This window comes from Lepisma saccharinum, chromosome 3 (genome assembly GCF_977018435.1).
Source record: "Lepisma saccharinum chromosome 3, izLepSacc3.1, whole genome shotgun sequence".
Taxonomy (NCBI): domain Eukaryota; kingdom Metazoa; phylum Arthropoda; class Insecta; order Zygentoma; family Lepismatidae; genus Lepisma; species Lepisma saccharinum.
In genome coordinates this window covers 42,478,729-42,505,956 of record NC_139231.1, presented here as the reverse complement: position 1 = coordinate 42,505,956, position 27,228 = coordinate 42,478,729, and the positions used below count along the sequence as shown (strand labels likewise).

The following is a 27,228-nucleotide window of genomic DNA, read 5'->3' as shown; positions in this document are numbered from 1 at the left end:
TTGCGAGTGAAGCGAACAAGAAAATTTTCAATCCATTTTTTTGCAAACTGAAAACAATATTGATTTAATAGGTAGGGGCATGCATATTTCGTTTTTGACGAAAAAACGAAATGTGAAAGAACACATTGTAGTGTTAATTTTTCATGTTTTTGAAACGTGTGAGATGCATTTTGTGACCATGTTTTGTCACGAAATAATGCGAAATGAACTGCAAAAAGCGAAATTAACTCTCAAACACGAAATTTACCGTTTATATACCGACGCGACACTTTCTGAAGTCTGAAGTATCCTGTGAGTTATGCAATTCACGGAAAATTGATTAATTCTGCTGTAAATATTTGAGAAGCAAAAATAAACCCCTTTACACAGGAATAAACTTAATACTCTGGTAACTTCATAAATGTGCTATTAGAAGGGATAAGTTTATTTTGTGTAATAAGTGCAGTTTTTAAATCAAACTTAGGATTATATTCACAATTTTAAAACCAAAATGTCATTTTATATAGCACTTTTCATGTGATTATTCACCGCTATAACACCGAAATTTCATTTTATTTACCACTTTTGAACCCGAAATCGACTCTGTTTTTGTACCGAAATTTTGCTTTTTTAATTACCAAAAATATGTGCCTCTATTAATAGGGTGCAAATTATTTCACGAGGCGCCATGGAATTCTCTCTTTTACAACTTTTATCATTTAGATTGTTTGGCAGCCAGAGCGGACTCCCGCCGCTCCCTAGCTATGGCTCTGAACTTGACGATACTAAGTAAAGCAAGTATTCCGAGCGAAGCGAGCGAGAACATTTTGAAATGTATTTTTATTTGCATAAAATTTGAAATTGAGGGGGAAAATTGCTCCTCTGTGCCCTCTGCAGGTGCCCTTGGCCATCAATGTTTGCCCCTTGTCCTTCTTAGAATTGATTTCCATTTAAGGTTGGGGAAGGGGGGGGGGGGGGGAATGCCTCCCTTTGGTTGCGCCACTGATATGCACACGCAAATATAGTAACAATATGAAGTGTGTGTGTGATTCCAATGTATCCAAAAATTCTAATTTAATTTAATTAAACGGTATATTTAAAACACTAAATTTGAGGTCCTTAGTTTACATTTGCCATTTCACATACTCAGACTCGAAATACATCTACAAACACAAGTCACACAAATGTTATGGTATATATTCTAACCTGCGAAAAATTGTTGTGTAAGAATTTCAAACTCAAATCTACCTAATCATCTTTAAGAAATCTTATCTTGCAATAATCTTCCGTCTGTCAGATTGCTCTACAAAAAACATTAATAAAGTAAACAGATGGAGAGAATTCGGTTTTATTTTTCACATTATTTTCCTTCCTTCATAAAAATAAAAACTCAACTGTTAAAATCTCGCCTCAGGGCATTTATCAATATGTATAAATTCAATAGGATTTGGATTAATAAAAGTTGCAATTTTTCACGTCTACAGAGAAAAATTCAAGCAGAATTCACGCATAATTCCCGGAGCCAATAATACATGCAGAATTCCCGGAATTCAAGGAATTCCCGGTGAGTAGCCACCCTGTTGTTTTTTGTATAGAATTCACTTCATAGATGAGGTTTACACATCAATTTAAATAACTGAAAAAAAAGTCTTCATATAAAGTGAGCTTATATTTTGTTTTCATCTGCAAAATAAGAAAACTTCAATTTGCATAATCGCATATATAAACAAATCAGTTAAAAGTATTAACAGCTACAGCTCAATAAAGTTCTTCCAATTTTAATTTATAACTGGACTGTTTGCTCTTACTAACTTTAACAAATCAAAAGGAAGATTACATATATGTGTGTGTGTGTGTGTGAATATATATATACACATACACAGTGGAATCTAGATTTTGCATTTTTCAGGGAACAAAACTGAGAAAACTTAAAACGTGGGAAAATTTTATAACTTTTCGTGATATTGGGACCATCAAGATTAAATGCACAATGCAGGAAAATGTAAAATTCGGGAACATAAATCTGGGGTTCCACTGTATAATGTACAAAGAACAAAATCATAAACACCTATGATCTCCTCTGCCAGAGAGTCTGATGGCCGATTCTCCTTATGTTCATCCAAAGGAGGTTCACTTGTACCCGAGATCCTGTAATAAAATTGTGAAATTACAGAAGGAATGGATGAATAAGATTTCAAAATATTGATGCACAAAAATGGTCTGCTTATACTTGCAGGAAATATCATTATCTTATTCACTAACATGCGCTTGGCGATTAATCACATTTGTTACTATTGGTCCTGGATTAAATTCCAAGTGTATATCCTAAAATTTCTGCACTGACTATGGAATTAGTACACACAAATACAGTTGAACCTTGAAAATACATTTGTCATGGAACTGTAACTAAATAACTTATAAAGCAGGAAAATGTATAATCCAGGAATATATATATTTTTGTTTGTTTCATTAGGACCAAAAAAAGTAAAATGTAAAATAGAAAAAGAAAATAGCATCAATGGGACCATATGTAGCATGACTTTAACTTTAAAACTAAAATCATTTCATACAAGTCACAATATTCTTGATTTAATTCCACCATCATATCCTTTCCTTCAAATATCAAAAAAGATATTCAAGCTGATATGCATGTACCTGTATTTCCAGTTTTGATTTGAATTTTAAAATTGATTTTCCAGAATACACAAAACACAAACAAATGATGCAAAACAGATCTTTTCATTAGTTTTATGACAAAACTTTGTGAGTGATGTGTATTCTTCTGGTTCAGTACCTGCTATTTAACTATCTTGACTATACCATAATTACATCTGAGTTGAGCTGACACCAGTTTCAGTATTGGAAATTATTGATTGGAATTTTCTCACCAATATCAGTTAATAATTTTTAACAGTTTAGGTGTCTAGTTACAACACATTTGTAGTCTGAATATCCTTACAATTATTTAAAATTTACATTAATTTAGCACCAGAAAATGAAATTGCCTGACTCTTCCACTTTCTCTGCTAAAGTTTCAGACCACCACATAATGCTTATGAATCAAAAATATTCAACACCATTGAAGAAAAATGGAGAAAAACAACATCATTGAAAGCAAATGAAGAAAAATTAAATATTTTTTTATACACAAGTAGGAACTGTGTTTTGAAGTCTATGATCCTGACGAACAACAACAAGAAAAAAGAAAAAAAAACCATTTCACTGACTTTTACAGGTCTTCACAAATTCGTCTGACTTTCACTTCTAAGCTGATTTCATGGACTCCTCCATTTGGAACCTGGAGCATCATTACCAGTTCAAATTGGTGTCAGCTCAGTGCTAATCGTTGATTCTAAGGATAATTTAGTTTAATTTGGCTAAGTAGCAAAGCGATATACTTAAATACTAATACTTATAAATACTATGAACAAATGTTCAGAATCAACATTCAAATCAGAATTGATTCATTTTGTATTCAATAACATGAAATAGTTGTTTCTCCCAGAAAACAAAATTATTTTGGCCATACCTTGATGCATCACCTGATGGAGTAGCATGGGTATCACTCTTTGGTTGGTCATCGGATGGTGAGGGTTGGCTAGGTATGGCAGTTGCACTAGAAGTAGGTTTTGATTCTTGGGAGGGTTGTACATTAGCATCAGGTCCACTTGGTATCTTTAAGCTAGGTTCAGATGGCTTCACCATAGAGGCATCACTAGGAGAACCTAGATTAAAACAGAACATCTTCACAATTGGATTCATTATCATATAAGTTTTACTTATGTGTGGTTTCTAATGTTCCTTGAACCATTTTTATGATTGTTTTTACCATTTTAATGTGATCTTCTTGGATACCCTGAAGAAGAACCCAGCAACAGATTCCAAACATCGGTTTTAGAAAAGAACCTTTTAAACCACATGTAAGGAAAACTTATATTTATATAACAATTTGCAAACTGGTTATGCGAACCTTTATGAAATTACTGGATTCATGCTGTCAAATATATATTAAAAAAAAAAACACTTAAAAATAAACTCAAAATATGACACTATAACCTGACATAATACTAGGATCGAATGAATACTGATGTCGATGTGTTGGTACCAGCTGATAATTTTGCAAAATCTAGTGGCCTCTGCAAAAATGCTTCAAAAAGTCTTAAAATCCTCGAAATTATGTGAAATTAACCATTTTTATTGAAGCAAGAGCATTCTGGGGGGCAAACAAATTTTATGATATATTATCTTGTGGAAATTCTGAATATTTTCAGTTTGATACAGTTTTAAAATTTATAAATATTCCAAAATACTTTTAATTGGACAGCTCAGGAGTAAAACTTGATAACTCTCACTCCAATCAAATTTGAAGTAATTTTGTGGTGAGGTGCTGCACAGTCACAGTTCACTAACACATTAGTGAACAAAGTCCATTCAGTAGCTGTTAATTGGGAAAACATACAGGAAGGTCTCGGTAATACATAAGCCACAATGTAATTGACGAACTTTTATCTGCATTTTAATCAGTTCCATACGTTTGTAGGTTATCAAGGTTTACTCCCGAACCAATCAATTGTTTCAATTTTCAAGTATCGGCATTGGTTATAGGCACAAGCCCTAAAAGGGCTGTTGCACCACAGAGTTTAATTTAGTTTTAAGCTTATCTGTCCAAAGTTATGATAGAAACACACAACTTCAATGACAGAAATGGCCAAAAATTTTACATAAAATATAATATGTAGAATCCTTTGCAACATATGTGAAAGTTAACTTGAGAAATTTATTGATACATTTTTGTGTAATTAAATACGCAGAAACAAAATATAAAATGACAAAAATCCTAGCTCTACTTGCATATTATGTAGTATTATTTAATTTCTCACTAAAGTGTAGGGGAGCCTTTGCTGGAGGGTTAATTTGAAGATAAACATACAAAAAATGAAACACAGATTCCACTTGATAAAGTTTGAGACACTCACCTTCTGTCTCTTTCTCATTTTGAAGTGATGGAATCTCATCTTCTGAATCACTTTCCATTACCAGAGTTAGGGATTGACTACTGATAAATTCTGGAGTTTGGTCATCTGGTTTCACATTAACCTTGCATGCACTGAAAATAAATAAAAAAAGGAGAAATCCTTCAAAACCATTCCATAATACATAATTTGTAAATAGCTTGACTGTACAAGAAAATAAGGAATTTGGTATAGAGTTTTATTCTCTTCTCACTACAAGATTGCATATAATTTCAACACAAATGCTATCTTTTAATGACGGTTTGATATTTACAGTGGTGTGATCTATACCAGTTCCACACCCTCCAGAGAACAGAGTGCATTCTGCTCTTAAAGCAGCACACTATAATGTGTTCAGAGTTTATTCTCACTAGGAGAACTTGGTGACCAAAATAATAATACAATCATAATAATAAAAAATTTGAGTGACTTGTTTTGCTCCGCAAACTTTGAAAATTGTTAATGACTTTAATGAACTTATGTATTGTGATGATCCACAATGGCATACACCAGCCAGCTTCACTACACCATTTAGGGCCTCCCAATGGCGTAGTGGTAACATCGTCACCTTGTAATCAAGGGGTCCTGGGTTCGATACACGGCAAAGCCACATAGTGGTTCAGATCCCACTTTAAACCGTAGGCCCAATCCCAATTAGCCTTTCTGTGCATAAAGTGGACTTACAAACAAAAAAATATTCACAGGACCATCTCAGGATATGGTGTGTAACGAAGTCCAGATAGAACTTCAGAAGAAATTTAATTGCAGCGATTTCTTTTATTTAACATCACTTTTCACTTTTTCACTAATGGTGATGGGTATGAATGGTGACAAAATGAAATTTAAGAAATGACCACCACAAACACATGTGAACAAAACAAAAGCCCCACAAGAGGATTATACTGGCTATGGATCCGGGTGCCAGAGGCTTGTTAACCTGCAATGCAGGACTCACAATATAAGGGAGTGTTTTCTGAAAAGGTCATCCTTTACACTTTGTGGCATAAGAACTCAACAGTGTGTATTACATGATAAATTTTACTGTTTCTTGTTTCAAAATAGTCATTGTTAGTCTGCATCCCCTCACAATCCTGCATATTGTTCCTAAGAGGTATCCATAATCTCACAAATGACCATGTAAAGTAAAGGTGTGACACCAAACTAATTGAACAGATATTCTCAGAGTATCGACCAGGTAAGTTCTTGCAAGGTTTCCACTCTCATCTATAGGGTAGGAATGCATAATCTGTAATAATGAAATAATCTGTTTATCATTCATCAGCAGGAAGGCTTCAAGACTAATGAAGTCTTACAGAATTCAATATAATTTAAACATAATGAAAGCTAGTTTCCACTCTGGATCTACGTAGTTCAATAAAGAACACTAGCTATACAAAGCCGATAAACCAGACTCCTGTATGATAAAATGTGTATGTTATTGTAAAAGGGCACGGCATAAAATGTGTATGTTAATGTAAAAGGACACGGCAGTATGTATGTACACTAAATATGGGGGTGTTCCATGGGTAAACAAGAAATTATCAGGGACAGTGTGTCAGATCAGGGTAGCACTTCATTTGTAAAATAGTGAATAATATTACTGATCTGATATTTCAATAATTTCTCTATTTTGTTAAATAACCCTTGTTACAATCCTGCCTATTTTCAATTTGACGAATCGCCCTTCGGTTAGTCAGGGATTACCATAAAATGACAAAAATGTTTACCACCTATAAAAAAAATATGAAGAAAAATAATACATGATACATGAATTTTTATAATTACAAAAATTAACAAAACTGCATACTCATGAAACTTCCACTATGGGCAACATGAAGAGCTCAGCCTCCACCATCTTAATGGCATAGTGTTATGCAAAGGGGACATTATAAGTAAAGATCAATATATCAAAACAATATTCCATGGCACAAAAGCCTTCTGAGGGTCAAAACGCACCAGGCAAGCTCATATCCACTAGCCTGGAAAGCAGGGAAAGCAAATGTTGTTACTCAGAAAACCAGTAGCCACTTCTTGCAGAAGTCTGAGTCTGAAGAAAGTTCAGTAAAAGAAGTAAGGAAATGATACTGACGAGAGTTGTGCTTCTGAGTGAAAAAAGGAATGGTGGATTGCATCATAATCAAGCCTGGTAATGAGTCACCCTGGGCCAAAGAGGCACATAGGCTACAAATAGGATATACCCATTTGTTTGCAACAGACCATGAGCATGAACAGAAGCCATCGCTGGAACCCTGATAAGCAGTAGCCAATTATTATCAATGCTAGGCATGGCTGTTGTATAAAGTTATGAACTGTCCTCCCACTGCTGTACATAAAAGGTGAAGGGCTTATGTCCTTATATTATTTCGCTTTCCCCAAGGTGCCTAAACTCACCTCTCATTTATGTCTTTATAATATTCTGGCACAAGAGAGAAACAAGCTGACAAGTTAACCTAATATATTGGTTAACATGACAATACTTCAAGTAGCTACCCAACTTCATACTCAAAGGTCAATTCTGAAATTTTGGTGTCCCCCAACGGGGATCAAACTTGGAACATCTTGCATCAAAGACAAGAGTGACACGTAACTTTGAAATATTAAACAAATCGTAAGTCTCTACGTACATGTGCTTTACAAGTTCTTTCTAATTTAGACAATCCGGATCAATTGCCAGATGCTTCCTCAAGGACATTAAGGAGAAATTGAAATAAAGTGTGCTCAAAATTAAAACAAAAAATTGTGAAAATGGGAAACAAAGAATGATTGGGTATGATGGTGATATTGGAGAGAAAGAGATAGATTTAGTAACGAAACACATTAAAACTCCTACAAAATTTCCAGCATTTGCCACCAGTTTTAACTACAACAGTGAGTTTTGTTTACCTGACCATGTAAGAAGAATGGGGAGGGAAGGAAAATTGCCAGCAGGAAGAAACAAATATGCATCAATAAAGTAAGGTCAGTGCTGAACGTTAGTGATGTGAATTCATCAGGCAAGACAGCTGATGATAGCAATGCAGGTGGAGTTTTTCTACTCCCAGGTCTTTTATCCTTTTAACCATTTTTAGTCTGTTTTTCCAATAATGTGATTTCGGGACATAACCACGATAAGATCTGACAATGATTCCAAAACGTTGGAATTAGTAAAGTAAACCACACGTAAGTAGAGACTTATGCTTTGTTTAATATTTGCGAGCTGTGTTATTTGCAATGAAATCTCAACTATTTAAAGAAAGAAAGAAAGAATAAAAAATTATTGACAAATTTATCAATATATCAAAATTCCAATATAGTTTTATCTGCCGACACTGGTAAAATACTAATTAATCTCTCCCATCTCTATAATAAACTGATATGCTAAAACACCCAATAATCAAAATCCTGTGATATTAATTTCTAATTTGCATATCTTTCCCACACTTCAGCTATTAGTTTGATCAGACAGTAATGAGTGAAGGAAAAATGTGGTAGGCCTAGTGTTCAAGACTGACACAGAAGGTGTGCAAAGAACACCACACACAAATTGCCACACAAGAACATAAAAAAAAAATACTTTCTGAGCACATCATGCTCAAGAATTGCAAAAGCTGCTGTACACCTAGCACATAAAAGAAGATAACAATACAATTTATCAGTCTTCTAGCTCTACTATAATTAAAATTTCTCATTATTTTGCATGTGGTTTATTCAATCTTTCCCGTACACTCTATCAGCATACATTGAGTTTGAATTCTTTCCAAACAGCAAACGTGACAAAGAGAGTTCATTTTTTACATTTTGCAGTATCGGTAAAATAGATTTTTTTTCTATTGCTACACAGCAACCAATGAATTATTGCAAAGACACTTACACTATCATCCAACACATTTCATTTCATTCCACACTGAATATTATTCAGCACAATAAAAACATGCAAATAAAGAGCATCAATTTGCAATAAAGTATAAAAAAAGGAGAAAGATAAACCATGCTTCTATGTACAGATACGTAGGACACAAGAAAATGTATTTTTCTTGAAGTAACAAACCAAACAACACATTCAAATTCATACATACATACATTGGACTGTGTGCAAGTGTGTGACAGAATCAATAAATAAAATATTAATATCCATCCACAATGAAGTTAATTTTCAAAGTAATGTACTTTAATTAGGGCTGTGATTTGAGAAAATAACAATGTATCAGAAAGTGTAGGTTCAAATTTAATCACTTATATCAGCCAATACTAATCTGGGATCAGAGAAGTTCACAGGGTATGCAAAAATTTCAAACATTTTTTCAGTCTACATACCCTGGAAACCATGAAAAAAGCATAATTTCTCTATTTTCCTAAGAGCATTGTGGGGGGAAATCACATCACAGTTAAATGTGAAATTATAAAGCAAAACTCTGGTAGATTGATGTGGCATAGTTCTAATGAAAAATACGTAGTAAAGTTTGTAAGTATCCTGAACTGCCAAAAATTATTTCAATTTCAAAGTATTGGTAAGGGTATCAGAATCAAGTCAAAATGGTATCAGTTCAGCTCTCCTTTCAAAACACGAAATGTGGCTGAGAATTTAATGTAGGTTTAGTTTATAATACGATTGGCCAAAAATTCTGGATTTCAAATCATCTGGTATTGGCTTTGAATGTAATGCATAATCAAAACAACAATTAATGATTTGGTCTTTTACCTAAAAGTTGTTTGAAATATTACTTACAAGGAAATCCAGGCTAAGTACTCTGAACCACAAGTATGTATATGTTTATTATATGATCAAATATCAGCTATTATTACACACACACACATACATATGGACTTCACAAATACTTTCATGCTAATCTTGCAATAAAAGCCTTGGAGTACGGAGTTTCAAAAATCAATAATATTATCACACTTATTCTATTAAAGAACTGATAGAACTGCCAACTAACAACCTTCTGCGAATGGTGACCAATTGGTGATTGCTGCCTTTCAAACGCAAAGGCTGATCGATTACAAAATGTGATTGGCAACAGTGGTTGGATTGTGCCTGCACAGTAGTCCTTTGAGCCATACGTTCACCAGTCTTTGTGTTGCAGTAATGACAACTGTGCAAATAAGCAATCCCGCCAGTTGTGAAGTCAGGTCCAGCAGCAGTCGGTGAAGAAAAAGTATGGCAATGGTGTTGTAACTTTAGGGAAGGCCATGCAGCTAATTATGATTAAGAGTGAGATGGTAGGGTCAGTGTTCAAACCGACAAATTTGTTACACTTCTGAATGTAAAAGTGTGAGAAAATCATCACTAATCAGAACTGGACCTGGAGATTAAGGTACTCAAACCCCTTGATCACAATTCGACATTACCACTACGCCATCGGGGAGGCCCTTAGTAATTTCATAGACCACATTGTTCCCAATTAATACTGGAACATTTGGCTATCTAAAACTATCCACAGGAAAGTGGGATGTTGAATAAGGTAGTGCTGGACTGGCTAAACTCCCATGGAATTTCAAACTGAGGAAACAAAAAAAGCATGTTCCATGATACCAAAGGTGATTGCAAATAATAGTGATTGCAGATAAGTGGAATTGATGTGTCCACTAATACATTTTTATCGTGCTTGTTATTCCATATAACCAATCTGTCCCTACTTTTGAAATGTACCTCATATTGTATATTTATATTAAAAGAGAAAACAGCCTGTGTTTACTGGTCATGTCCCTGCAAGTACAGAAGTCACACGAAGTGGAGTCTGATCAATTGACCATCATATCCATAGTAACAACTTGCTGAGTTTACTTTTTCAGACTGGTTGGTGAAATTTTCTCCAGCTCTCAATCGATGGAATTCGGAAGCCACGCATAAGCAGAAATTACTAAATTATAGAATGCATAAACAGAAAATTGAGAGTTTCCCTACCTTTCAACATTCCGTATATTTAACAATGTATTCACACATTGCAGATAGAGTTAACGGATGAAGTGCTTAAACTATGAATTACAGAGGCTGTGTCCACGGTACAAAGAGCAGACTTGAAGTATGGTCTTGTTGGAAGTGATGTCACCTAGTGCAGTTCGACAGTGCCAATTAAACGAGCAATCGAGACCATAGCGCAGAGAACTCATCGCTTTTAGGCTTGAGTACTTAACTCATGCCTCGTTGTTCATTTGTTTCAAATCACGGAGGTAGAAAGCCAGCAAGTTGTTGGTTGAAGTATTTCCAATGTGTGGAAATGTATGTACAAGAGCATTTTAAAATGATATGTGACTTCTATGGTGAAAAACAAGTGTTTAAACACAGGAAAAACAACATGTCCTCAGTTTAGCCTACTGATCGTATTTGGTGCTGCAGTCGAACGACTTTAAGACCAAACTGCGAGACTATTCTTTGAGGATATTCGCTCCAAATACAGTCTTGACCCTTTCCGACAAGGCCAGAAAAAGCTGTGGTGGTATTTCTGTATATTTGACAAGTTGAACAGACAAATATTTCAATTTATTAAAGATAATGAAAATATACATGTAACAAATTTCACTTAATGCACAATTTATATACAACACTACAATTAAAAGATGATCACGTACACAAAAAGGAACACATACACACACACATTAATTACTACTTAATCACACTAATCGACAAATACATACCCAACCAATATCTACTTTACCCACCCACTATGTACCCAAGCTGTTCTACTCCAGGTTAAGAAGCTCTAAACATCAATGCCATAGTAAACAGGAATGCTACCAAGCCAAACATGCTCTAATGCCACAATTTAAATGCCTCAAATGATAGTCCTGTACTCACCTAGAAGTGTCACCAGATGTTGCTGCAGCCTCAGCAGGAGGAGGACTCTTAACTACATGGAGATCTTTTCCTGATTCTAGAATTATCTCTCTTGAACTTGCCGACACATATTTAGTTTCCTCCACTTCCTCCAGTGCATTTTCAATGGCCGTTTCCATTCTTCTCTGAAGTAACGCAACTTTTTGTTCAAGGGTAATTGGTCTTTCTACACCAGAGGAAATATGTAACTCCTCACATGGCATGTCTTTCCAAGTAGTCAATTGTTTAGTTTCGATATCATTGCCGGCACTTTGTTTTAAATGATAACTCGCTGTGACAGGTTCCACGCTCTGTCTTTTACTATCTACTGGAACAACTTTTGATGATGGGGTGCTTGTTGCAAAGTCTCCAATGAACATTACATCAGCTTCGCTACTCTTGCTACTTTCATGAGACTCCACTGACAAGTTCTCCCTAGCTGCTACATCTCTATCGGCAGATCCTACTGGCAAGATATTAAGGCCAGTCAATACGTCCTTGTTGCCGACTGTGGTATCATCTAATCCTGACTCCTTCACATGTTGCTTCTCAGTATTACGAACAGCATCTTCATCTGGTATGTCTGATGCAAGTGCAGATGTATCTTTGTTTACTCTATCAATTACAGTTAGCACTGTTAGATCTTCACTGCTTCCCTCTGCATCATTTACTTTGTCCACAGAGTCTTGTTCTGTTTCTTCAACATCACTAGCTCTCTCAGTATTAGGAACAGCATCTTCCTCTGGTATGTCTGATGTAAGTGCAGGTTTATCTTTACTTACTTCATCGATTACAGTTAGCATTGCTAGATCTTCACTGTGTCCATCTGCATCACAAACTTTATCCACAGTGGCTTGTTCTGTTTCTTCAACATCACTAGCTCTCTCAGTACTACAAACAGCATCTTCCTCTGGTACGTATGATGTAAGTGCAGATGTATCTCTATTTACTTCAGCGATTTCAGATAGCACCGTTAAATCTTCACTGCTTCCCTCTGCATCATTTACTTTATCCACAGAGTCTTGTTCTGTTTCTTCAACATCACTAGTTCTCTCAGTATTATGAGCAGCATCTTCATCTGGTATGCCTGATGTATCTTTATTTACTTCAGTGATTTCAGTTAGTACTGTTAAATCTTCAATGCTTCCATCTGTATCATTCACTTTATCCGCTGAGTCTTGTTCAGTTTCTTCAACACCAATAGCTCTAACACATATTTTCTTTCGTTCATTCTCTTTTGTTTCCAAAATCACACCTTCTCTGTCATCATCCAGACTTCTTTTAGTTCTTACAGCAATTTCTGATGTCTGCACTTTTGGAATGTCCACGACCACTTCTGACTGAGGAATGCCAATGTCCCTTTGATCAGATATACTCTTGATGGCTTCTTCACTCACGCTTTCCACACTCTTACTCAGGTTTTGCTTCAGTCCTGCTTCCTCCACATTAATTTTATTTTTACTATTCACATCATCTCTTGTCTTCTGCAAATTGCTTTCATCTTGAGAAATGGCAATTTTACTTTCTGCACTCCAATTTTCATCTGAAGGCTTTTCGTCCACTTTTACAAGTTGCTGAGACTTGCTGCCCTTTGATGCACATAAATCTCTCTCATCAGAAAGTACTTCTTTTTGTTGTGTCCCAGCCATGTCCAACTTTGTAGTATCATCCTTTACATCCTGATCATCAACTTCAATCACAATTTCCTCATCTGCACTCTTTGATAATTCCAAATTTGATTTATCATCTTCCATAACAATTTCTGCCCCTCTTGATTCGATTTCAGTTGTATTGCCTGTAGTTGTGACCTCCTTTACATCACCAGAAAGACTTGTAATTTTTGAGTTTTCATCATAAAGTTTCTCGCCCTTTGAAATTTGACATGCATCACTGCTAGTGTTAACATTTGGATCAGCTACTTTTGTGCTGTTCTGCAAACCAAGACTTTCCCTGTTACCTTCAGAATTTTCAGTGTAAGACTGCTGGACTGCTGTATCCATCTCTATACTACCCGAGCTACATCCTACTTTCTGGATGCTTGTATCTTCAACTGCATCACTTAAATGCAGATTATCCGATTTTTCTTTTGAGACTTCAACACTTACCACGTTTGATGATTCACCTCCCTGTGGAATATTCAAGTCTTCTTTCGGGACTTCTACTGTAACTCTGACTTCAGTTTTTGGTGGAAGAATTGTGTTTCCTTTGCAGGTATCAGCTGTTGCAGGTTTTACCTCATCAGTTTTCTCTACCTTATCCAAATTTCCTTTGTTGGTTTCAATGTTTTCAAATATTACTGGTTCACTCTCAAGTAAATTGACGGTGCTAACTTCTCTTTCTTCATCATGGAAAATAACGAAACGTTCTTTGGAACTTGCAATGAAGGTTACATTTGCATCTCCATTTTTTTGTTCACTTTCAGTATGTGCCTTGCAAACTTGTACTGAAGATTCAACATCCTTGTTCACCATATTATTTTCTCTCACAGTGTGTTCCCTCAGCGCTTCAGTTGTTGCAAACTCTGCACCTTTCCGTGATATATCTGAGATTTCCTTACAAACTTCGAAAGATGGTGACTTCAGAAGTGAACTATTACATTCTTCTTTCAAAGTGTTAGTGAGTGATGATGTTGCTGCTGTATCTTTCACTGAACTGCCAGAACTAGCTACAGTGGGAACTTTTGACTTCTGAAATTTGTCAGAGATCTCTTTGCTACTTACAGCACTGGTGACTGCATCTGTCAGCAAATTTTCTTTGGAAGTTTCAGTGTGGATAACATCTGTTACATTTCCTTTACATTCTTTAATCCTTTCAACTTTCGCAGGATCATCATTATGCAGAAGTTTGTCTGAGTTTTCTTTCAAGATTTCAACTTCAATATTTACAGTCTCAATTCCTTCATCTGCTTGCAATTTGGGATATATATCAGAATCTGCAGATTCTGCTTTTTCAGTCTTTAATATATCATCAACAGAAACTATGTCTCTTTCTGAACTGTCACAACTTTCTTCGGATGAATAATCAACCAAGCTCTTGTTCCACAGATTGTCAGTAATTTCCTCAGCCACATTGGCCAGTCTGGTGAAATTTTCTTTTGTTTTCTGTGAACTGCCTGTACTACATGGTTTTTCTCGCTCTGGGTTTAAATTACATTTCTGATCAACCGCCAAGTTACGTTGTGCACTACTGGAGCTTTCTTTTGGCACTTCAATGCTGGTCACCTTGAATTCTTCACACTTCAGTATGCTTTCTTTGGGAATGCCAATTGTTGAAGGTTTTGCTTTATCTTTTTGCAAGCTTTCAAGATGCTCTTTGGAGCTCACCTTTACTATTGTCCTCTGAGCCTTATCACCACTTTCAGCAACATCTACTTTATCATCTTTCTCAGAACATTTCAATGAGACAGACTCCTTCTTACCTTGTACATTGGTCAAATTATCTTTGGAAGTATCAACTTTACAACTATCAATATCCATAGCCTGTACTTGATCATAATTAGCTAAAATACTGGCAAGTCCTTCAGTACGTGCAATGATCACTGCTTCAACTTCTGTATGTTCTGTTTCACAACTAGTATTCTCACTTGGCATGTCTACATTTACAGTTTTTGCTGTTTCACTTTTCTGCGAACCAATAGAACTTTTAGCAGTTACTGCTGCATTCACTTTCTTTTTCTGCAAGATGGACATTTCAGCAGTATTTAGCATGCTACTTTCCTCTTTCTTTGAACGTGGATTGGAAGTTGTATCTGTTCTTCTAGAATCTAGGTTACTCTTTTTATCCACTTCTCGACTACCTCTCTTATATTTCCAATCATCTTTAGACATGCTACGTTCATCAATCCTCTCATTTGCTTTCAAGCATGGTAGTTCTTTGGTATTACTCTTTTCAATACATTCAGAAGACTTTTTGCCATTAGTACTCAAGGTCTTAACAGATATAGTCTTTGGCACATCCTTACATGGAACAGCATCACTGATTTTTTTATTTTGAGAAACAATTTTCTGTCTGTTAACAGTCTGCGATGCTGGTGCTTCTGTTCCTTTAGTATCTAGAAGCTCCACTGATGATTTTGAACCTACTTTCACTGGATTTTTTTCAATTTCCCTGTTCTCCATTTCTTTGCCAGAAAACCCTTTGATAGCAAGCTGCTTGTCACTTTGAAAGTCGACACCACCAACCTGGTTTCTCTCTTCAACTTCTCTTATCTTATCTTTGGTCTCATGTTCTGGAGTCTTTTCACGTTTCTCTGTTGAAACTTGCTTTAGCTCATTTGATGCACCACTAGTGTTCTTCTCATTGCTCATTGTGTTACATTCCATTGTCACTTTGGTACTTAAGTCAGTCACTTTCAATTCATGTCCCTTGCTACTGCGGGATTCTTCGTCATCAGAACATGCACACACAGAATCTGGTTCTATAATACTGTCAATCAATTCCTTGTTATGTAAGATATCATTATGCTGATCCCATGATTCACTGTCAATATCTTTTTGCCATTCACCAACATTTTCTTTGCTGTCAAGCATTTTGTGACTTTGTTTTTCTGCAGCTTCATCACCCCTTTCTCCACATTGCACATTGTCAACTTTATCATCCTTCAGTGAAACATTAACAGAATTTGGTTCCACTTCATCCTGGCAAGAACCCAAGAGATTCCATCTGGGTTTTCTGATTGTCACATTTGTCTTTGAATCTTCTACTGATGTCAAGTTGCAGGAAGTATTATCTCCAACAACAGCAGTAACTCGAAAGTCACTTGAAACAGAACTAATTGCCCCTCCTACATTACAAGTCTTCTGTTCTTCTCTCTTTTTCAACTCTGGTTTGGAAGAATCATTATTTGCAAGTTGACATGCATTCTGAACTGTAACTGACGAACTATTCGCACTGGGTCTTAGGCAGCTCTTTTCACTAAAATCAGAATTCCCTACCTTTGCAATTACCTTTGGGCAAACGTCGGAACTATGTAACCCGATAACATTTCTAACTCTACTACCGTCAACTTTCTCGGTACATGCAGCCTCATTCTTTGAACATGACTGTTCAAGCCCTTTAACAGTATCAGGAGATTCATTCACACAGTCTCTCTCTCCTACATCAGAAGGTTTTGTACCCTTGTCACAATTTTGGTGTGAATTTCCATGAATACAATCATGATCGTTGTTGGTCCTTGCTGTATTTTCTACATTCCGAGTCTCTGAATCATTAAATTCGTCCGACTTTCTACAAACACCTTGCACTGTGACACACTTTTCTGCGACTATAATTTCTCCAGTGTTAACAGAGTTCAGCTCACTCTTCCCATCTGAACTAGAGAGTTCACATGCAGTTTCGCCTTGCACACTCATCTTTGAAACATATCAGCTATGAACTGATATGCTCTTACCTAGAATAAATGAACATATTTTACTTCATTACCCAGGAGGGAACCTACAAACATTTCTTCAAAAGTAATTCACAATGGGAATTGTTTTTCTTGCATTGACAAACTAAAAGAACATTAGCTATTGTACTTGTTTTTTTTTATCCCTCTCCCTAGAGTAAGTGTGAGGATGATGAAAGGAAACAACCAACAACAGGATATGAAATAAAACTAATGGACCATTCTTAGAAGGTGTATGGTTGAACACAGAATCTGAAGATAACACAACTGAGAGACTGAACCAAATAGAATCTGAATTATACAATAACGGTGACACTAGACAATGTTTAATTAATATTGCATGCTAATGGAGAACCACTGACAGTAACTTTCAGAGAAATAGATGCTCGGTATGGGCTCAGAGTAAAGTCAGATATTGTGACTAGCCTTCACAGCAATGGTACAAAACCATATAAGCCATCCCAGTGTAGAATTTAAGCCCATATGGTCTCCTCTTCTAAAAATTACAAATAGTAGCATAAATGGAGCAAAAATTAGTACAGAACTGTGAGAGGCAACGTGGAGCAAAAATCACAGGTCTGCTGTAGGTTCGATTCCTACCACTGGACACAGAAATTTCACCTAGAGATGAGAGAAGAGGTGCTCTCTCGAAGCACAGTGTTAGTGTTAGAGTGTGTATATTTCAAAGCAATAGACATTGTCAAAATAACATTGCATGCTAAAACCAGTGGGATTCAAATCCTTAATCCAATAGACAAGTATTAATTTTTGGATACAATATCTACATCTTGAATCCTGGTGGTGACATCTGGAAATTCCAAGATTTGTATCCACCCATCCCTAGTGTACAATTGAATCCTTGATAAACAATGTTTGGGTTGACAACACTCCCTTGAAGTGCAATACAAAAAAGAAACCACTGTACAGAATTGGATCTCCAATTGTGTTGCTTCTATGCTTCTAATACAAGGGTTGTTCAAGGTTGACCGGGACTTTTATTTCTGCAGAGGAAATAGGTAGCAGAAGAAACACCAAACTATGTCAGTTTTTCAAATTATTCTCCGTGCGCGCCGAGGCACCGTTGCCATCATTCTGGCAGCTCCCGAATTCCTTTGGCGTAGAAAGAACTTGGTTGTTGTCGTAGCCACTGGAGGACATCGCTCCGCAGTGCTTCATCTGTCGTGAATTTCTTCCCTCCCAGATGGTCTTTAAGGGGTGCAAACAAATGATAATCACTGGGGGCTATATCCGGACTGTAGGGGGGATGGGGCAGAACTTCCCAGCGCATGTCGGCCAGAGTTGTTGTCACATTGGCCGTGTGAGGGCGGGCATTGTCATGGAGAAGAATGACATTTCCAGACAACATCCCAGGTCTTTTCTTGCGAATGGACTTTCTTACAGCACCACTCAACAATGTGGAGTAATACTGGGCATTAATCGTGCTCCCTTTGTCCAGAAAATCCACATGGATAACGCCCTTCATGTCCCAGAAGACACTTGCCATGATCTTTCCAGCGGACGGCTGCGTTTTGCTTTTCTTGGGGCGGGGAACCTTTATGCCGCCACTCCATGCTGCGTCTTTTGGTCTCTGGGGTTGAATTGTGCAACCATGTTTCATCACACGTGATGATGGATTGCAACAATTCATCACCTTCTGCTCGAAACCAATTCAGAAGCTGTTCACAGACCGTCCTGCGTGTCCACTTCTGATCGAATGTCAGCTGGCGGGGAACTCACCTTGCACAGATTTTGCGGAAGCGTAAGTGGTCGTGAATGATTGTCTCAACACTCCCGACACTGATATTCACCTCGGCAGCAATATCCCGCACTGTTACTCGCCGGTTCTCAAGAATCATTTGCTCAACACGTGCAATATTCACTGGTGTGACTGCAGTCGGGCGAATGTGTCCATGCACTTCATTTGTCACCAGCTCCCGTCCTTCGCGAAACTGCTCACATCATTCGTACACTCTTGTCCGCGACATCATTTGTTCACCATACTGTGCTTGCAATCGTCTGAAAATCTCGGCTGGTTTCACTTTCTCCTTCACGAGAAATTTGATTACACACCGCTGCTCCACAGCCACAGACACACTGCTTGCCGCCATGTTCGATGCAAATGCTGCGCTTGCGCGAAATACGTCATGCTGGGCGCTAGTTACTAACGAAGGAATACATTACGTCACCCGCACGTTTCATCATGATCCGGCTATTCATCAATTTTTTACGTACGAAAATCCCAGTCAACCTTGAACGACCCTTGTACTTAACATACTGCCCTGCCCACATATAATGATACTAAAAAAAATGATTCTTACATAAAACAAACCCCATATCTTGAAACATGGCCACAAGATAGCATTACCAACAATATTAAAACCTTGATCCAAAACAATGTAATGTCAAAACAGGATTTTAGGCGAGGGAAATTGAATTGGTGAACAACCATGGTGAAAGGATATACCCCTCCCCATCCAACAGACAAAAAGATTCAAACCAGTAACAGAATGAACAGAAAACTCTGCTCTAAACTGAGCAACTTACAAATTTGACAACAATGGCAAAAATCTCAACTCAAAAACACTGAAAACTATAACCTGTAATCTATATACAATGTTACCCCTTCAGGAAGCTAAGGTCTGGAGAAAAGTTATCCTCACAATGGGCAGCAGAGAAGATGGCAGGGATGTGATATCCTCAAAATGTCTTTGGATTGGATTGAGTTGGTGTTTTAAGTCCACTTTATGCACGGTAAGGTTAATTGGGATTGAACCTACAGTTTAAAGTGGGATCTGAACCACTATGTGCCTCCACCGGGTATCGAACCAGGGACCCCTTGATTACAAGGTGATGATGCTACCACTGCGCCATCAAGGAGGTCTCAAATGTCTCGTTTTTATCCTGATTTTAACTGACATATAGTTATCACCAAATTTGTGATGATCCATTCATAATAAACTATATTCACTATTACATGAATGAGCTTCATTAAGGACTGTGCGCACAAAATAGAAAAAAATCTTCCCACTGCTCCACTATATAATTATGATTAAGGTGAGGATTTAGAAGTGTTAACAAATAAACATGGTCCCAAAATAGGCTACGATAGTGGTTCCCCAAATGTGCACCATGGTGCCAGGGCTGGCTTGCAGGGGTGCCACAAAATGTTCCAATAATTTCACTGAAACATCACTTATTCCTAATGTGTGCTTATTTACTACTTTTTACACACAAAATGTTTCTGAATTTGAAATATGTGTTTATTTCTTTAACTTAAGGCAAGCACACTAACTAAGCATTGCAAGTGTTAGATAGGCCTACATTCTGACTTGGGTGCCGTGGAAAAATCTTGAAACACTAAGGGCACCGCGAAACGATAAAAGTTTGGGAGCCTCTGGGCTACGAGTATGAACTACAGTGCGTCCATTTCGATCTTCAGCCGAGAGATCGGGAGAAGCGTGGCGGGCGGCGCTGGCGGAGATGCCAACATTTGCGGCCTGTAATGAACGCTTAATTTTTATGGACATATGCAGACATTTATATAAATATTGCAAAACGAGCACTAACCTGTGTTATAATTTATCATCTGCAATTCATCCAAGTTCTACCCTTATATACACAAAAAAAATATGCTTTAGAAACGATGTTAAGAGCCACAGATAATAAAACATTTTAATCATAGTTTTGACCAGTAACGTCCTGCTTAAGTTTATATCCTTGAAAGAGTTTTGTGCCGATGGGGATCGTTTGGAGGTTTCGAATGTGCAACACTGTATCAAGATTACGCTGTAGACGAAACCGTTAAAAGTCAATGGTGTTTGTGAGCTTCCTTGCAATCCGAAATCTCCGAGCTCGAGTTTTTTTGTTACTTCGCGACAGAGCTGTGAATGAATATAGTGGCGAGCAGATGTAAACCAAGAGCGTGTTAATTTCGTACTGTGCACAAGAGTGTTATTATTGGTTACTTGCCGTTACTTGTTTGTGTTATTGCAGCGTGTATATGTGTTGTGTCAGTGAGAGGATTGGAATGCCAGCCGCAAGGTTCACGTTACGAGGGGGGCTGATGAGTTCTCGGCTCGATCCAGAAGGACTTTAGCTGCCGATCCAGAAGGACTTTAGCTACAGGCACGAAAGTTTCAGGCTATTCAACGTATTCTCCCCGAAAGTCTACACACTTGGCACTTGGTGGATATCAGTTTGAACAACTCTTATAACACAGGTTAGTGCTCGTTTTGCAATATTTATATAAATGTCTGCATATGTCCATAAAAATAAGCGGGCATTACAGGCCGCAAATGTCGGCATCTCCGTCAGCACCGCCCGCCACGCTTCTCCCGATCTCTCGGCTGAAGATCGAAATGGACGCACGGTATTAATTTTCTCAGTGGAACAGTTACAGACTCCAATTTCTTGTATTCTGTTGTATCTTTTTTAAATATTCTTGTACTGTTTTTATGCTACTTTCAAGTAATTGCAAATTATGATTATGAATGGTGATTAGATAAAATTGTTGAAGGGATACCAACAACATAATAGATATGCACTGAACTGTTGAAAGGCAAAAAAAGTGGAAATAAGAAAAGAAGTTATGGGTTCCACAAAAATACATTATCAGGCCTGAAACAAGATGAAAAAATTCAAAACATTACAGTCTACATTTTAATACAAAGGAATTTAAAATTACGTGAAAATCCAAACTTTAATTAGGAGATTCGGCAACTTGATAAGTATTAGTATCTAAACCACAAGCCTGAAATAAACAGAAGCAGGAAAGTAACCAACACTACTACAGCAAATGTAAGGAATGAAAGAACAAAAAAGTATCCTATAACCATAAGAAGAAACATTCAAGGAAAAGTTATCCACCATTCATTATTGTACGCAAACTAGACTAATACTGATCCTATACCTAACTGACTGTCCTGAAAAACTGCTACACTTTCTATCTACAGAAAAAAGGATTAATCAAATCCAAGAAATAAAGGGCAATGTTAAAAAAGATACACTATGTATATACCAAATGCCACCTGTTTTGAGAGACCTACAACAAAAGAACCCCAAACTTTGGAATTTCAAGTCAATTATGATTACAAATCTGTATCATGCAGAAATTAAAACACAACTAAATGTGTAACACTGAAGGAACATTTCGTAACTCTTAGTTAGATTACATACATGCAGACACAAGAGTTTAACTCCACTTACAAGTTTTCAAGCAGATCTTTCAGTCAGTCAGCAGAGCTGTATTCAACAGCATTACTCTCCTATGAAACTACCATGAGTGCCTGCAAGATTCAGAAATAGTTGCACAAAATAATATTTACACTCAACAAGATGTCAATAGGCACACATATATTGCAATCCATTACTCCAAAAGGGAAAACAGCAGAGAATGTTGAACAGTGAACTTGCCATGGCAACGAATATTTGCCAGAAGAAAATACAACTGTAAATGTTGTTGGCTCAATTTCACAAAATTTTGAAACCAGTATAACCACTTTGATAAGAAAGATCAATTTCCATTTTAAATATGTTACTAATATCAATGGAAAAGCAGATTTTGCTTTTTCCTGTATTGTGCATTTACTTTTCTATTGTGAAGAAAGAAAAACTGTTCTGAAACACACATTCAAATTGTGGATGGATGCAAATAGAAAGTAATATTTCGGACTTAAACATTCATATCACAATCTCATGATTAATAAAGAATAGTTGAATGGCTGTTATTTAAACATTCAAAATATTTGTTCCTTAACATCTGAAACTAATTTAATGAGACATTTGGAATTAAAAATTCAAATTTTACAACATTCTGCCACATTCTGAATATAAGGCAAATGAAAGCAAACAAATGAACATTTTAAAGTCTAAAAGTAATTTCTTATCCCAGTTATTGCAATAACATCAAACGCAATATACTGTCTTGTTTGAGTAAAACAAGCATGAAGACATACCCAAAGCATACTACTCAACTACAAAGCCAAAAAAGGCAACTTTTTTTTTTGGTCCAATTTAATGCTAAGACAGGTTAATCGGAACTGCACCGTGTCTTCACTGGGAATCAATGGTGATGATGTTGACTGATTAATTTGATTTATTTTACTTTGCTTTTCTGTCACTCTAAGCTAACCGCGAAGATGAGCATTAATGGTGGTAAGGTGAAATGGATAAAACAACAATCACAAAAATGCATGGATAGCCCACAACACACTTCTCACAGAGAATTATACTGGCTGAGAGTCCACATGTGTCCCGTTAATCTACAAAATGCAGGCCAAGGTGTGCTGCATGAAAGATAAGTTGACATTCAGAAAGGTTCACCCTTTACACCCCAAAGGTGATGGTACTAGCCACTACACAAACTAGAATGGCATTTGTAAATGCAAATACGTAATGTTATGTATATCAATGAAAGCCAAATTCCTTACAATGATCAGAATTTATGAGTTCTATTCTAATAGCATATTATAATGTTTAGTATTGAAACAATTTTCATAATTCGAAGTATATACTAAATAGAATCTTTACTTGTGTGTCAGTAAATCTTCACAGAACAAAATGCAATACACAAACCATTAAAATACTGATGTCTCACAGACTTCACACTATACTGTCAAGGTATACTTCTCCCAATGTTATTTGACCGCCCTGAAAGTTTTCTAAGACCAAAAATTGTTAATTTGGCAACATAGCTCTTGAGAAAGAGCAGAGAGTAGCCAACTTTATTACAGGTCCCTCTACTAGGCGAGAAACCCTGTGGTGAAAGATTTAAATTCTTTTTAAAAATATGAAGTCAGAAACTATAATTGCTCAACACATTAATAGAGAATAAAACGGAAAACTCAAGTATGAGGAATAATTTAAGAGAATACATGTGATTCGGTATGTTAAAATGGGAATCAGAGAAACTGTTGTGAGATTGGAAACACTGCACTTAGTTGTGGTACACCTGCAGGAAATCGCTGTCAAGTTTGAACACAAAAGGACATAATTACAAATAGTTTATGCAAATAAATGTAACACCACCTTGCAAAGTACTCTGCAATGAGCGAAAATTAAAGAATCTCGCAATTTGCAGCAAAAATGTGTTCCTTGCATAGAAAAGTGATAGCTTGAGCAATCATCAATACATTTCAAAGCATTTGCTACAAACCGTGTTGTAGAGTATTGGTAAAGTACTCGCTTCAGAAATATGTTTTTCCAAAGAGTTAAGGTTAGCAGGTTCAAATCCAGAGCTCTCCAATTTTTACAAAACAATGCTAAACAGAATATCAGTCCGTTTGCCTTCAGGTAGAACCAGAAAACATTAATTCTTTGCGTTTGCCAGCATTCTTTTGGCTTTTAGGTCATTTTCAGTGGTTTTTGCCTTTTTTCGTTACATTTTCCTTAATTTGAGGCTTATTTTTCTTCTTCCTTCTTGTTTCGTGAATTTTAAGTGCATTTGCTTGCATAACTTGTAGATTTAAATTTCCTGACATGGTCCTTTTAGCAAGTTTGTCATTAAACGAATATATGGTCAATTGAAAATCACAACTATCATTTTCAAGTTTGACAATACATTAAAATTAATTGTTGATAAATTTATTTTTCCTACTCCAAACTTAAGATACGTTGTGTGAACTCTACTTTGAGATTCCCTTGCTAGCTTCTGTTATTGCTTTAATCTGTGCTTTTAAACTAAAATTTGTCACAATATTAAAGAAGATATAATCTTACGTACGCCAAGCACAAATGCATTTTCAGTTGCTGGCTGACTACTGTATCATGGAAGATCCATTCTCAAAAAAGAGGTGAATGACTTTACATTTTGCCATCTGAAATAGTTTCTGTTGAGGTTGGGGATCTTCTTACGACCCTTGTCACACACAATACCACTACACCACAGAAACAACTTGTACCCAACGTGTAGTTTAAAATATGAAAATCAACTATTTAGATAGTTTTGTTTAACAAAATATCTTGTTCGTAAAAACTATTATGCGAAACGTGCGGGGAATTACTAATGGATGCCCAAGTAGTGCGTTCGTGTGTACACAAGTTCAAAGTCCTGAGAAACGGAAAATAAAGAGATGCCAAGCACAAGGCTTTTGGATTTCACAAGTGGGAGAGAGAAAGTCACCTCACAAAGAAAGCTTCGTAATTACAATATTATTTTGCGTCATTTGAGAAATACGGATACGAGAATTTATTAAATTAAAAGATCTATGCTGTGGGATTGTCATTGTTTGAACTTTACGTTCAGCACTAGTGGCCTCTGTGGCGTAGTGGTAACGTGCTCACTTGTATAACATGGGTCGTAAAGATCGATGCTGAGTCCTGGCGGAAACTTTTTCAGAAGGCGAAAAGAGTTTCACAAAATATTTCTTCGGATTCATGGAAATGACGTTGATTTCTTCCAAGACTTGGAAACCTTAAATTCCTGCCAGCTATCTAAATTGAAGCAGACAATCAGATACCACGTGACAGACGCAGAAATCAGATAGGAAGCATAGATTAGTCATCGCTAGGGCTGGGAACTTGATGACTTGTAGAATAACCTTAAAATAATTTTAAAAATGGTCTAAAATACTTTTCACGCTGAAAATGAAAGTGTTGAATAATTCGCTGTTTGGTGGTTTAAACTACTAAACTACTGAAGCAAAGGGATAAAAGCAGTTAAGTGCTAATTTAGTTTTCTTTATTTTAACTTCAAGTTTACAAAACATGCACTGCAACTTTTTTCTATAAATCATTCACCTCCTTTGAGATTGGATCTTCCACGATACAGTATACGGCCAACAACTCGTACATTTGTGTTTGGCATACATAAGATTATATCTTCTTTAATATTGTGACAAATTTTATTTTAAAAGCACAGATTAAAGCGATAGCAGAGGCTAGCAAGGGAATCTCAAAGTAGGGTTCACACAACGTATCTTAAGTTTGGGGTAGGAAAAATAAATGATCACAATTAATTATTTAATACATTGCCAAACTTGAAATGATAGTTTTGCTTTTCCTTTGACCGTATATTCATTTAATGAGGAACTTGCTAAAAGGACCATGTCAGGAAATTTAAATCTACAAGTTAAGCAAGCAAATGAATTTAAAATTCACGAAACAAGAAGGAAGAAGAAAAATAAGCCTTAAAATTAAGGAAAATTTAACAAAAGGCAAAAACTACTGAAAATGACCTAAAAGCCAAAGGAAGGCCCACAAACGCAAAGAATTAATGTTTTCTGGTTCTAGCTGAAGACAAACGGACAGATATTCTGTTTAGCATTGTTTTGTAGGCTCAGAAAAGATGATGATTCTTCATCAACTTCCGACCAAATATTATCTGTTGGAATACGACAACAAATTAGGTATTTTTTGATCCAAATTGATGAATGTTAGTGCCAGAAAGAAGTAACAAATACATTGAGCTGCTGGACACATTTGTCGATTCCAACACCGAATTATCTTTTGCAAACATTCTGAAACAAAATTATTCAACTTCATTACTAAACTCCATGCACAATGTATCTGTGGTGGCGAAAGAAAACAATTGGAGAGTTCTGGATTTGAACCCGCTAACCTTAATTATTTGGAAAAACATATTTGTGAGGCAAGTACTTTACCAATTCTCCACAACACCATTTGTAGCAAATGCTTTGAAATGTATTGATGATTTCTCAAGCTATCACTTTTCTTTGCGACGAACAAATTTTCGCTACAAATTGCGATTCTTTAATTTTTCTCATTGCAGAGTACTTTCAAAGGTGTTGTTACATTTTATTTGCATAAACTATTTGTAATTATGTCCTTTTGTGTTCAAACTTGACAGCGATTTCCTGCAGGTGTAACACGAGCGAGTGCAGTGCTTCCAACCTCACAACAGTTTCTCTGAATCCCATTTTAACATGCCGAATCGCATGTATTCTCTTAAATTATTCCTCATACTTAAGTTTTCAGTTTTACTCTCTATTAATATGTTGAGCAATTATAGTTTCCGACTTCATATTATTAAAAAGGATGTAAATGTTTCACCACAGGGTTTCTCGCCTAGTTGAGGGACCTGTAATAAAGTTGGCTAC

The 27,228-nt window shown here is 36.4% G+C and overlaps 1 protein-coding gene across 2 annotated transcripts in view; it reads right to left on the bottom strand.

Moving 5' to 3' along the window:
* Positions 1-27,228, bottom strand: part of LOC145984996 (uncharacterized) — a 118,215-nt gene that overhangs the window by 79,580 nt on the left and 11,407 nt on the right. The window contains exons 2-6 of one of the 2 annotated variants that reach the window (XM_083118481.1): positions 22,379-22,458; positions 11,770-17,176; positions 4,956-5,086; positions 3,509-3,704; positions 2,048-2,127 (exon numbers count right to left, since the gene is read on the bottom strand). In XM_083118481.1, coding sequence (XP_082974607.1) covers positions 2,048-2,127; positions 3,509-3,704; positions 4,956-5,086; positions 11,770-17,138 — 5,776 coding nt within the window. In that variant the 5' untranslated portion in view covers positions 17,139-17,176; positions 22,379-22,458. The remainder of the gene's footprint in view (positions 1-2,047; positions 2,128-3,508; positions 3,705-4,955; positions 5,087-11,769; positions 17,177-22,378; positions 22,459-27,228) is intronic. The other variant, XM_083118482.1, reaches the window with a different exon arrangement.